Genomic DNA, 14,698 nt, shown 5'->3' on the forward strand with positions numbered 1-14,698 from the left:
GGACCTTAGAGACATTAATTAATTGCCAAATCAATGCGTCTGTATTTTTGCTTTTTTTTTTTGCCTCTCACGGCGAGGAGATACCGTTTACCTACGCTTCGCTCCTCCACTACAAATTGCTCATCTTGACTAATGAACGTAATTGTTCATTTTGTACGTTAGGTGCAGTGAATGTTCAGCAAACGGTCGTGATTGGTTAAAAAACGGAAAGCTACACTTTAACTTGGGCAGTGTATTTAAGAGCCTTTTAATGCCACTTCCCCAAATGCCTCCCCTTTTTTTTTTTTTTTTACGGGCACTCTATTTGTAAGAGACAATAGATTCCTACCCCTCCCCCCAACGAGTGCTAGCTTCCCTAACCCCTGCTGCAGGCATAGATTTGTCAGAGGCATTCAGTTGAGACTGATTATGATTGCAGCAGATGGGCTCGATTCGACAGGCGATCCCAAGCAGTTTTCTTAGGGCTGGGAATTAATAGGCCCAGTCATAGGATCGCACATGGAGCATCAGGCCATGCGCTCTTGATCCTGCTTTAAGCTCCCCTCCCTGAGGAAAGTGCCACCTTCAAAGCCAGTAGCCCTCCCCAAACACATGTTAAACGTCCCACAGTCTGAGAAAGGCAGTGAAGCACAACAAGGAGAAGCGAGAAGGAGAGAGAGAGAGAGGGAGAGGGAGTGGGCGAGCAAGAGAGAGAGAGAGGGGGAGGACGAGCGAGTGCAACAGAGAGAGAGAGAGAGAGAGAGAGAGGAGGAGAAAGACGGCTTGTGTTGGGCTCAAAGCAGGACTGACGCTGCAGTGTGGATGGAAACTTTATCAACTCAAACATCTCCCGCTTGGGGCTTTAAGGATGACCGCTTGTAGGAATACCGTGGCTCTTATCTGAGGGACGTCATCAGTCAGGATGCGCCATCAATGCCAGGGTAAGGTGCTCTGCTGTCATTGGGAATGTATTTGCCTGTAGTGTATTATTTATGAAGGGCAAAGTCAGACATGTGCCTCAGTTGCATTGGTGTGTATGCAGGCACGCGTATCGTAAACGCGTAGGTATATGCAGATGGAGCAGTCAGGGTCTACTGGGCATGTGTGTCTTCAGCCAGAGCTTGTGATTCAAACTGCTGATGGCTGCACTTATGTAATTTACGGCTCTTATATAATACCCAGGGAGCGCGGTCGGTTCTGTGAATCTCGCAGCGGTTTTAGCATTTCATTTTTTTTTTTCTTTGCAAAATGGTTTTAAGATGGATGTAGAGATAAGACCCTCAAACAACAACCCGGTTATTTAGGAGATCAGGGTCTAACAAAAAAAAAAAAAAAGAAAAGCGAAATTAGCAACAGCTGTTTTCAGAACTTCAGAATTTTGGAAGTGTCTTTTATCATTGAGGTAGAAGAAGGGGCCGAGGAGGATGAGCTGTCTGCCTTAAAAGCCGTGCTTGTGTTTGGGGGGGGGGGTGCAATTGTGTGCCCTGTTGCTATTAGCAACTACATAGGCTAAATTGCTGCATGGCCATATAAGCAGCTTAATTCTGATCGATGGAATACAAATACAGACCGATACAGTGCTACCGCTTGAACAGGTGGCACACTGAACGTGAATCCCACCCCACCACCCCGTGCTTCGTTATGTTTTGTCAGCTCCATTCATATTTTCTCCTTTGGTTTGTTGCTGTTGTTTTTTTTTTTTCCCTTTCCCGTTCAAACCTGGCCATAATTTTAAAATGCCATGCCACTAACCAAGGTCTAGTGGGATTCTTTCATTATGCATGCAGTCTTCTGTTGCCTGTAGATAAACACGGCCATTCGGGTGGGCTCGCTGGCTTTCACCCCCTTCTGACCATCTCAGGAAAGTCGCATCCTTAGCCTCTGTGAGGGAGCAGGGGAAGAGCAACTCACCTGAGATGGTAACACAATTGTGTCAATTCAAACGAATACAGCAAACTCACCCTCACGGGGTTGGTAACGCAACTCGGCCTCCCCGCTGCGTCAGTTTGGAGAGCAAGTCGTCCGAGTTCATCCGAAAAGTGCGCCTCCTGTTGCGTGAACTCAGAGAGTAACTGACCGCCCAAAGGGTCAGCATGCAGCCCTTCATTGCGTGATCTCACAGGGTAGCTGATTTTAGGAAGGGACAAAAAAATTCAGCCTCCTGCTACGTGAATTCAGAGAGCTGATCCCACAATTCAGCTTCACGTTGAGTCGATTTGGAGAGTAACTGGCCTTCCAAAGTATCCAAGTGCAGCCTACCATTGAATGAATCCACAGGATAACTGACTTTAGAAACTGCCGTTGCATGAATTTGGAGAGTAACTGACCATGGAAGATGTCTAAATTCGGCCTTTTGTTACATGAATTTAGAGAGTAGGTGACCTTAGAAAGGTGCCAACATTCAGCCTCCCGTCGTGTGAATTTGAAGAGTAGCTGAACTCCCTACTGGATGACTTTTTAAAGTAACTGACCCGAGAAAGGGCCAAAGTTCAACCTCCCATTGCATGAATTCATATAGTAGATGACCTTAGAAAGGGCCATAAATGCATCCTCCTGTTACATGAATTCAGAGAGCTGATCCCACAATTCAGCCTCACGTTGAGTGAATTTGGAGTAACTGACCGCCCAAAGGGTCAAAATGCAGCCCTTCATTGCGTGAACTCACAGAGTAGATGACTTTAGAAACTGCCAAAATGTGTCCAGCCATCGCATGAATTTGGAGAGTAACTGACCATGGAAGATGTCTAAATTCGGCCTTTTGTTACATGAATTTAGAGAGTAGATGACCTTAGAAAGGTGCCAACATTCAGCCTCCCGCTGTGTGAATTTGAAGAGTAACTGAACTCAGTGGTTAACAAAATTCAGCTCCCCTACTGGATGGCTTTTTAGAGTAACTGACCCAAGAAAGGGCCAAAATTCAACCTCCCATTGCATGAATTCATGTAGTAGATGACCTTAAAAAGGGCCATAAATTCAGCCTGCTGTTCTGTGAATTCAGAGAGCTGATCCCACAATTCAGCTTCACGTTGAGTCGATTTGGAGAGTAACTGGCCTTCCAAAGTATCCAAGTGCAGCCTACCATTGAATGAATCTGTAGGATAACTGACTTTAGAAACTGCCGTTGCATGAATTTGGAGAGTAACTGACCATGGAAGATGTCTAAATTCGGCCTTTTGTTACATGAATTTAGAGAGTAGGTGACCTTAGAAAGGTGCCAACATTCAGCCTCCCGTCGTGTGAATTTGAAGAGTAGCTGAACTCCCTACTGGATGACTTTTTAAAGTAACTGACCCAAGAAAGGGCCAAAGTTCAACCTCCCATTGCATGAATTCATATAGTAGATGACCTTAGAAAGGGCCAAAAATTCATCCTCCTGTTACATGAATTCAGAGAGCTGATCACACAATTCAGCCTCACGTTGAGTGAATTTGGAGTAACTGACCGCCCAAAGGGTCAAAATGCAGCCCTTCATTGCGTGAACTCACAGAGTAGATGACTTTAGGAAGGGACAAAAAAATTCATCCTCCTGTTACGTGAATTCAGAGAGCTGATCCCACAATTCAGCCTCACGTTGAGTCGATTTGGAGAGTAACTGGCCTTCCAAAGTGTCCAAGTGCAGCCTACCATTGAATGAATCTGTAGGATAACTGACTTTAGAAACTGCCGTTGCATGAATTTGGAGAGTAACTGACCATGGAAGATGTCCAAATTCGGCCTTTTGTTACATGAATTCAGATGACCGTAGAAAGGTGCCAACATTCAGCCTCCCGTCGTGTGAATTTGAAGAGTAGCTGAACTCAGTGGTTAACAAAATTCAGCTCCCCTACTGGATGGCTTTTTAGAGTAAGTGACCCAAGAAAGGGCCAAAATTCAACCTCCCATTGCATGAATTCATATAGTAGATGACCTTAGAAAGGGCCATAAATTCAGCCTGCTGTTCTGTGAATTCAGAGAGCTGATCCCACAATTCAGCTTCACGTTGAGTGAATTTGTAGAGTACCTGGCCTTGCAAAGTGTCAAAATTCAGCCTACCATTGAATGAATTCAGAGAACATCTGACCTTAGAAACTGCCAACATTTGTCCACCTATTGCATGAATTTGGAGAGTAACTGGCCTTAGTCAATGACAGTATTCAGCCTCTTGTCTCGTGAATTCAGAGAGTAACTCAACTTAGTGCCAATATTCAGCCTGCCGTGTGTGAATTTGGAGAGTAACTGAACTTGGTGGTTAACAAAATTAATGTTTAGACAAACTGACCCGAGAAAGTGCCAGAATTCGGCCTCTTGTTGTATGAATTCATAGAGTAACTGAGCTTAGATAACGCCACAATGCAGCCTTCTGTTGCGTAAATTCGGAGAGAAGATAAGTGGTAGAAATGGTAAAATCCAGCCTCCCATTGCGTGAATTTGAAGAGTAACTGAACTGTCAAAATTCAGTATGTAACTGACCCGAGATTGTGACAGTATTCAGCCTCTCGTCTCATGAATTCAGAGAGTAACTGACTGTAACTTGTAATGAAGTTCAGCCCACCACTCCATGAATTCAGAGAGTAACCGACCTGACCTGACCTGACCTGAGAAGGTGCCAAAATTCAGCCTCCTATCGCATGAATTTGGAAAGTAAGTGAACGTAGTGGTTAACAAAATTCAGCACCCCGACTGGATGAGTAACCGACTTAAAAAGGTGCCCAAAATCAGCCTCGTGTTGTATGAATCTGAAGAGTAACTAAACTTAGATATTGTCGATGTTCAGCCTCGCGTCTCACGAACTCAGAGTGTAACTGACTGGAGCTCATAACAAAATTCAACCCACTGTTGCATGAATTCAGAGAGTAACTGACCTGAGAAGGTGGCAAAGTTCAGCCTCTCATCGCATGAATGTGCACAGTAACTCAACTCCTTTGGTTTTCTTTCTTTTAAGTCATTCTGGTTTGAGCTGAGACCACAGTGTGTGCGTGTTCTTATTTATCAGTTTATGTAGGTCCTTATTTTAAGAGCTTCTGTAAAAGATCCCAGTTTGTATTTCTCTCTATCTGTCTAGAGAGTGCCAGCCTTCTGCCTCCCTAATCCAGTGAGTGACTGGCCGGCCGGAGAGAGTGCTAGAATTTCACCTCCCAGAGCATGCAATGTGTTTATATATCCATCTATCCATTATCCAGCCCACGATATCCCAACTACAGGGTCACGGGGGTCTGCTGGAGCCAATCCCAGCCAACACAGGGCGCAAGGCAGGAAGCAAACCCCGGGCAGGGCGCCAGTCTACCGCAGTTCACACATACATCAACATATGTCAATACTTATTTATGACAAATGTCACTCAGTTTTATGTCACATGAGCCTCTAGAGTATTGGACATAAATCAACATTAAATTCTTATTTATGAACAAATGTTGCTCAGTTTTATGTCCCATGATCCTCTGTGATATGTAAATTCAGTATATTCCTGTTTGTCTCATCACTCATAAACTTAAAGGCACTTTCTGGAAAAAGCTGCTTGAAGTAGTTGAGTGGCTGGTAGTCCGTAATGTCCGCTCGCTAGCACACCGCGTCGTTTGATGAAGTCCAGTAGCCAAGAATCGATGTCTGCGTATGCCCATGCGAACGTTACCGTAGGCATATCAGCTAGGGACCGATCTGCTGATGCAGGTACCTGATTTTCATTTTTCGATCTCCAGATCACTTGCATCAAAATCGCAGTTTGATAAGTCAGCTAAAATACTGTGGCGTGTCTTGCCATTGCATGGGCTGTAGGGAAGGGAAGCAGTGTTGGGGTGGAGTCTTGGGGGCCCCTCCCTAGAGAGAGATGAGTGACAGGGATCCGGGTTAATTAGCGGTGCGTGATAAAAAGGGGAGGTGGTGGCGAGAAGTGTAGTTGGAGGGGCTGTATGTGTGTATATATATATATATATATACAGTATATATATATATATATATACAGTATACAGTATATATATATATATATATACACACACATACACATATACTGTATATATATATGTCTATATGTGTATATATATGTCAAGTCAAGTCAAGTTGGGGAGCATGCACTGGTACAGTGCATTGTCGCACCCACCACATGACGAAACAACTCGGGATCCCAGGTCCAGTCAAACCCTCCGAAAAATGACCCTCTATCTGCCGCAGCCAGGTGTTACATGGGCGACCCCTTGGCCTCGTCCAGCCACTCGGGTCACCAACAATGAGGATCTTACGAGCTGGATCACCCTCGGGGAAACGCGCCACATGGCCATAGTGCCGTAACTGACGCTCCCTCACAATGCAGGTCATGTGTCTCATTCGGGACTCCGTGAGTCAAACCAACAGTACCTAAGGATTCTCCAGAGAGACGCACATGAAGGAGTCAAGTCTTCATCTCAGGTCACTGGAAAGCGTCCATTTGTTGCAACCATATAGCAAGACAGGAAGCACCAGGACTCTAAAGACATAATATATGTATATATATGTATATACACATATACGGGATGTGTTTATTTATATACAGTATATGTATATATAGATATGTATATATATTTAAATAGATATGTGCATGCGTATATATATATGTGTGTGTATGTATGTATATATGTATATACATACACACAGGTATACAGAGTGAGTCAAAAGTATGTTAACATTTGAATGGCAGAAGCAATTTATTCACAAAACATACCTCATATGTGCAAGATGGTTTACAGGAATGTCTCAACCTGTTCACCATCATGTTCAACCATATGTGGCACATAAATTGTCCGCAAAAATTGTATATAAGTATATACATAGCAGTACCATAAGTGTTAACATAATTTACCCCATATATATATATATATATATAGACATACAGTAAATATACTGTATATTCGCACTGTAAGTAGAATTCTGTGTACACATTCATCTCAAGTGGAGTTTTTTATTTGTGTGCTGTACCACTTTCAGATTTTATATATATATATATATATACTGTATATATATATATGTGTATATATATATATTTATATATATATTTTTTTCCACAGCGGTTTATCTCCTGTTTGTCTTTTGCTCGGTTTATGGAGTTTTGTTTCACAGCTGCCGTTTTTTGACAGCTGACTGAAATGCTTCAGTGGTGTGATCTGTGTGTTCAAAAATGTATCTTTGGGTGGTCAAGAATACTGCTAGGGAGTCATGTGCTTTGGTCATTACATTTGACATACATAATAAGCATAAGAGAATGTAGGCCGATAAGTAACACAATAAATAAAACATCAGCGAGAGCAGCAGTCTGGTCATTACCGACCTGTTTAACCCTTGCTGGCTTGTTGCTAAGCTTCTCTCTTTGCCATTAATTGGCCTATTGGGCATTTCACTAATCTTCACTGCAGCATTTATTTTTATATTGTAGTTTACCAATAGTGTTGTAGTTTCTTCCGCTTTTGCTATTTTTTATTTAGGTATCTCTCAGTATCACACATATATTAAGCTTTTGAGTTCATTTAAAATTGTCATAAATCAACAGTTAAGTGTTTTTTTTTTAATTTGTTTAAAGGTGTGTGGGCACTTAGTTAAGCAAATCATTCAGCCCCTTCATGATCTTATCTGTTTTTTTTATCAATATAATAATATTAATAAGAACTAGAAGAGCACCCTATGCCTCCTGGGTAAGTAATTTTAAGACAGAACTATCAAACTTCTGTAAATGATGTTTTACACAGTAAGAGACACATGGCATTCATTTCATTTGTCTCAGGGCTGAAAAACCCAGGGTAAGTCATTTGACTCTAAACTCACAATAGTAAAAAGAAATAAAGTACCCCCTAGGGTTAAACATTTGGGTTCCTAAATGGCCCAATGTCTCATCCTGAGAAAGTGGGACATGTGTGGCAGATTTTATTTGGACTGGACCAACTGGACACGCGTACGCACACACACACAAACGCACACACACACACACCTTGAGCTCTTTATATTGGATAATCATAATTAGGAGTGAAACCTGCAGGCCTTCAGTCTTACATTGCAGCGCCACAAAAGGCTTCACGTAAGCAACAGTAAAGTCTCCTTGCGTTGTTTTGAATTCTGCACGCGTCAGTATCGTGTCCTCTGGGATTATCAACTGATGGGCTTCTGGAGATGCTTTGGAAGATGCTTTAATTACCGGTAAAGTGCTCAGCAGGTTGCCACTACCTAAACTTTCTTTTTTGAATTTTCAGAATATATCAGATCTTAAACTTTCGATTAATGCCCTGGTTTAGCCAGCATTCCACCCACAGGCCGGTGTCCCTTGTTTTGTTTGGTTTAATTTATACCATTTATTCATAGTAATGTTTACTGTATTTATTATATCTGTTTTTCCATGTGTGGGTTGGTAAAGGGGAGTGGCCTTTCTTATATCCCTTGTGTTTTTGTGGGTGGCTCCCTAAGAGGCGGAGCCACCTGCCAATCACCGCCAGGAACTGCCCCTCCATCCTATTAAAGAGCCGGCCTTCCCTTAATACCTGACAGTTCATTGAACGTGCCGGAGTGGATTTCTTGTGAGTATCTGTGTCTTTGCTGTTGCCTTTTGATTTCCTGGATATTGAACCTGTGCTGTGTTCCTCGACTTCATCTTTGGATTTCTGTATTGCGACTGTGTAACTGATTTTTGACCCTCTTTGATATTTTGGATACTGTATTGGGCAACTCTTTCTGCTCTTTGGAGCTTTGTGCCTGCACAGGCTTTTGTGAAAATAAACCTTTTATTTTTATCAAGATTGATCCCTGCCCTTTGGGATTCTAGTCGGGGTATTTTGACGATGTTTTCCCTCTCTAAGTGGGCAACACTGGAAGTGTTTTTGCAGCTGAGCTTTTTGAACTCCGGCACTTAAAAAGCATTTTCTACAAATATTTGTGATGCGCTATCAGTTGAAATGACAAATGAAATGCACATATCTCTGTCTTACATACCATTTGCTGTGGGTTTCGTAAAAGCAGTGTTAATGCTCGAGATGTGTCATCTGTTGGAAAGACAATTGCAGTGCATTTTATTACAACAAATGATTGTGATGCGCCATCTGTTGAAATGAAAAGTGTAATGCATATGTGTCTGTTATATTCCATTTGGCATGCATTTCAAAAAAGCAGTGTTAATGGTTGTGATGCACCATCAGCTGGAAAGACAAATGCAGTGCATTTTATTACAACAAATGATTGTGATGCACCTACAGTTGTAATGACAAATGTAATACATATGTGTCTCTTATATGCCATTTTGTATGTGTTTCATAAAAACAGTCTTAATACTTGTGATGCGCCATCTGTTGAAATGACCAGTGTAATGCATATGTGTCTGTTATATTCCATTTGGTATGTGTTTCATAAAAGCAGTGTTAATGCTTGTTATGCACCATCAGTTGGAAATACACATGCAGTGCATTTTATTACAACAAATGATTGTGATGCACCTACAGTTGGAATGACAAATGTAATACATATGTGTCTCTTATATGCCATTTTGTATGTGTTTCATAAAAACAGTCTTAATACTTCTGATGTGCCATCTGTTGAAATGACAAATGTAATATATATGTGTCTGTTATATTCCATTTGGCATGCATTTCAAAAAAGCAGTGTTAATGGTTGTGATGCACCATCAGTTGGAAAGAAAAATGCAGTGCATTTTATTACAACAAATGCCTGTGATGCGCCATCTGTAGAAATGACAAGTATAATATATATGTGTCTGTTATGTTCCATTTGGTATGCGTTTCCTAAAAGCAGTGTTAATGCTTGTGATGCACCATCAGTTGGAATGACAAATGTAATATATATGTGTCTCTTATATGCCATTTTGTATGTGTTTCATAAAAACAGTCTTAATACTTCTGATGTGCCGTCTGTTGAAATGACAGAGACATAGCAACACACAGAAAAGGTGGACTACCTGTGCTACCCTTCTAAAACGGGTTGAAACCTAAGTATTCAATGTAGATCTCAGTGTTAATCCATCCATCCATTATCCAACCCGCTATATCCGAACTACAGGGTCACGGGGGTCTGCTGCTCAGCCAACACAGGGTGCAAGGCAGGAAACAAACCCCGGACAGGGTGCCAGCCCACCACAGGGCGTGCACACGCACACACCAAGCACACATTAGGGACAATTTTAGGATCGCCAATGCCCCAAACCAGCATGTCTTTGGAGTGTGGGAGGAAACCCACGCAGACACGGGGAGAACATGCAAACTCCACGCAGGGAGGACCCGGGATGCAAACCCGGGTCTCCTAACTGCGAGGCAGCAGCACTACCCTCTGCGCCACCGTGCCGCCTCTCAATGTTAATGTTTATTGGAATGTATTTTGCAATGTATGTAGTAATAAAATGCATTGCATTTGTCATTCCAACGGATGGTGCACCCCAAATATTTATAGCAATATAAAACATTACAACTGTTTGTGATGCACCAGAAGAGCAATGACAAATGCAATGCACACACCTCTGTTATATGCCATTCAGTGTTGGATTTTTAAAAGCAGTGTTAATGTTTGTACTGCACCATCTGTTGGAATGACAAATGCAATGCATTGTATTATTAAAAATGTGTGTGATGCACCATCTGTTTGAATGACAGGGACACAGCAACCAGGCAGAACACAGATACACTGACACACAGACACTCGGATGCTTATCCTTTTATTAAGGAGGTTAGATGATAATATTTTTTTTATTTATATAGCGCCTTTCCCATCCTTAAAGCGCTTCAAAAATATTCAAAGGAAGACAATTGAAATTATCGCTTTACCGAGATAAAGATTTGGTGTAATCTTTGACCAATTGAACTGTGAGGTGGTAGCTGCTTATTTCAATGCAGTTCAGGGATAGGATACTCCACGATCAATTACTTGATTAGAGATGCCAAGGACTGATAAACATGCGGCCGTTTGCTATCCCATCTGTCTTGGGACCATTTCCATTGGTAAACAGTGCGAGGCATCGTGGGAACTCTTTGCTCTCATGCACTTTATCCTGTCAGTGGTTTACAGAGGCTTCCGCATTTACTGGCCATTATTGCATTTCTCAGCTGCATGCTTCCCTGGAGTTCAGGGCTGTGAGGTCAAATTAAATTACTTAAGAATGTCCGAGAGTGACAGACTTTGATGTGGAGGGTGTGGTCAGGAGCAAACTGCTCGGAAGTTTGGTGGTAACTCCTGGGAAATTGGGTTCAAACGAGCGAAAATAATTGATTCATCCGCAATGGCCTTGCATGGGGATGGCTGACTAGTAAAACGTGCCGCTCCAGATGAGAACTCCCGAGTCCGAGACTTTGAGCGGAGCAGGCCGATTTGCAGGATCACTCGCCGCTCTGGTCCAGTGCACTGTAAGTAGAATTCTGCGTACAAATTTTTTTTTACCACTTTTGAGATGATTGTCTTAAAGGATTTAATTTATGCTAATGACAATTAAGAGCGCATTGTTAGTCAGTCATTGTCCAACCCGCTGTATCCTAACACAGGGTCACGGGGGTCTGCTGGAGCCAATCCCAGCCAACACAGGGCGCCAGGCAGGAACTAATCCTGGGAACGGCGCCAGCCCACCGCATGGGCACACACTAGGGACAATTTAGGATCGCCAATGCACCTAACCTGCATGTCTTTGGACTGTAGGACACGAGGAGAACATGAAAACTCCACGCAGGGAGGACCCGGGAAGCGAATCCGGGTTTCCTTACTGTGAAGAGTGCATTGTTTTACTCTAAATCTCCTGTTTGTTTCTTGTATAATTTTTCGTTGTTTCTAAGTAAAATAAGACTTTAAAACTAAAAAAAGTTTTAAAACTTGTATTTAAAACAATACAACACAGAATGGCGGCATGGTGGCGCAGTGGGTAGCGCTGCTGCCTGCAGTTAGGAGACCCGGTTCACTTCCGGGTCCTCCCTCGTGGAGTTTGCATGTTCTCCCGTGTCTGCGTGGGTTTCCTCCCACAGTCCAAAGACATGCAGGTTAGGTGGATTGGCGATTCTAAATTGGCCCTAGTGTGTGCTTGGTGTGTGGGTGTGTTTGTGTGTGTCCTGCGGTGGGTTGGCACCCTGACCAGGATTGGTTCCTGCCTTGTGCCCTGGGATTGGCTCCAACAGACCCCCGTGACCCTGTATTCAGATTCAGCGGGTTAGAAAATGGATGGATGGACAACACAGAATGCAGAAAGCATTACTAGCCCTTCACTTTCTTCACACTTTACTGAGTCGTTGATTTAATTCTGAATGGATACTCTGGCCGTTTTCTTCCATCGGCCTACAGTACACTCCCTACTCCATAGTGACAAAGTGAAAATGTTTGTTCATTTATTAAAACTCAAAAACTGAAATCTCTCATTCCTAGAAGTTTTCAGACCCTGATTTCAGTACTTTATAGAAGCCCGTTGGGCAGCAATTCCAGCTTCAAGTCTTCTATGTCTGTCTAAGCTTTGCTTACACCTCGATTTGGGGAGTTCATCTCCTTCTCCCTGGCAGATCCTCTCAAGCTGCATTACAGTGGATGAGAAGGGTCTGTAAACTGCCATCGCCAGCTCTCTCCACAGATGTTCTCTGGGGTTTTTAAGTCTGGGCCACTTCAGAATAGTTAAAGGCTGGTCCTTGGCTGTATGTTTCAGATGATTGTTGTGCTGACAGGCGGCAAACTCTGGAGAAGGTTTTCATAAAGGACCTCTCTGGATTTGGCTGCATTTATTCATCCTTCTCTCAATTCTGACCAGTCTTGCTGTCCCTGCCGCTGAGAAGCACCCCAGAATATAACGCTGGGACCACCAACCTAGCTTCATGGTAGACATGGTATTAGGAAGGTGATGAGCAGTTCCTGATGTTCACCAGACATAACGCTTGATGTTCTGCCCAAACACTTCAATTTTCTTCTCATCAGACCAGAGAATATTTACATTATGTGATCAGAATCCTTCCAAATGCCATTTTCTCAAGTGTGGCTTCTTTACCATAAATGCCTGACTGTTGGAGTTCTGCTGAGATAGCCGTTCTTTCCGATAGGTTCATCCATCTAAAGCTTTCACCTCCCTGACCAGGGACCTTCTTTCCCAGTTACTCAGTTTGGCCAGACTGCCAACTCCAGGAGGAGTCCTGGTGGTTCCAAATTTGTTCCATTTCGCAATTTTTAGGGCCACTGTGCAGTTGGGAAAACTCAAACTACAGCAGATAGTGCTTCACAGACATTAATAGTGCTTTTTCGAATCCCATACCAAATGGCATACAACAAACCCATATACATTTACTTTCCAACAGATGTCGCATCACAAACATTTGTAGTAATAAATTGGACTGCATGTGTCATTCTAACAGATGGCACTTGGCAATTATCAATATTGCTTTAACAAATACCATACCAAATGGCATATAACAAACCCATATACCTTGCATTTTCTTTCCCAACAGATGGCGCATCACAAGCATTTGTAGTAATAAAATACATTACATTTGTCATTTCAACAGAGACTACATCTCAAACATTAACATTGTTTTTACGAATCCCATTACAAATGGCATATAACAAACACATATGCATTGTGTTTGCCTTTCCAACCGATGGTACATCATAAACATTTGAAGTAATAAAATACATTGCATTTATTTTTACAGCAGATAGTGCTTCGCAAACATTAATAGTGCTTTTATGAATCCCATACCAAATGGCATAGAAGCTTTAGGAATCAACATAAATAAAAGAGTCAAAAATGAACATAAGAGACACATAACATGAATTTGAACCGTAGTGAAGGAAGAAATCCTGGCTAAGAAATAACACATTGAATTTGTCATTCGAAAAGAAGGTGCATCACAAACATTTGTGGTAATAAATTGGATTGCATGTGTCATTCTAACAGATGGCGCTTGGCAATTATCAATATTGCTTTAACAAATACCATACCAAATGGAATATAACAAACCTATATATGTTGCATTTGCCATTCCAACAGATGGCACATCACAAACGTGTAGTAATAAAATGTATTCCATTTATTTTTACAGCAGATAGTGCTTCACAAAAATTAATAGTACCAAATGGCATATAACAAACCCATATACTTTGCGTTTTCTTTTCCAACAGATGGTGCATCACAAGCATTTGTAGTAATAAAATACATTACATTTGTCATTTCAACAGATAGCACATCACAAACATTAACATTGCTTTTACGAATCCCATTACAAATGGCATATAACAAACACATATGCATTGTGTTTGCCTTTCCAACCGATGGCACATCGTAAACATTTGGAGTAATAAAATGCGTTGCATTTATTTTTACAGCAGATAGTGCTTCACAAACATTAATAGTGATTTTATGAATCCCATGCCAAATGGCATAGAAGCTTTAGGAATCAACATAAATAAAAGAGTCAAAAATGAACATAAGAGACACATAACATGAATTTGAATAATAATAAATAATGCATTTTATTTAAATAGCACCTTTCCCATGCTCAAGGCACTTGAACCATAGTGAGGAAAGGAATCCTGGCTAAAAAATGACACACTGAATTTGTCATTCAAAAAGAAGGTGCATCATAAACATTTGTGGTAATAAATTGATTGCATGTGTCATCCTAACAGATGGCACTTGGCAATTATCAATATTGCTTTAACAAATACCAAACCAAATGGTGTATAACAAACCCATATATGTTGCATTTGCCATCACAAACATGTGTAATAGTACTTTTATGATTCCCATACCAAATGGCATATAACAAACCCATAT

The 14,698-nt window shown here is 41.8% G+C and overlaps 1 protein-coding gene across 8 annotated transcripts in view; it reads left to right on the plus strand.

Moving 5' to 3' along the window:
• The window catches only part of LOC120530784 (nck-associated protein 5-like), a 746,735-nt gene that overhangs the window by 237,284 nt on the left and 494,753 nt on the right, over nucleotides 1–14,698 (plus strand). Inside the window, exon 1 of one of the 8 annotated variants that reach the window (XM_039755387.1) lies at nucleotides 756–920. The exons of the other annotated variants lie outside the window; for them this stretch is intronic. Coding sequence (XP_039611321.1) covers nucleotides 913–920 — 8 coding nt within the window. The 5' untranslated portion in view covers nucleotides 756–912. Of the gene's footprint in view, nucleotides 1–755; nucleotides 921–14,698 lie in introns of those variants that run through there. 8 annotated transcript variants of the gene reach the window in all.

The sequence above is a fragment of the Polypterus senegalus genome, chromosome 6 (genome assembly GCF_016835505.1).
Source record: "Polypterus senegalus isolate Bchr_013 chromosome 6, ASM1683550v1, whole genome shotgun sequence".
In the NCBI taxonomy this organism is placed as follows: Eukaryota; Metazoa; Chordata; class Cladistia; order Polypteriformes; family Polypteridae; genus Polypterus; species Polypterus senegalus.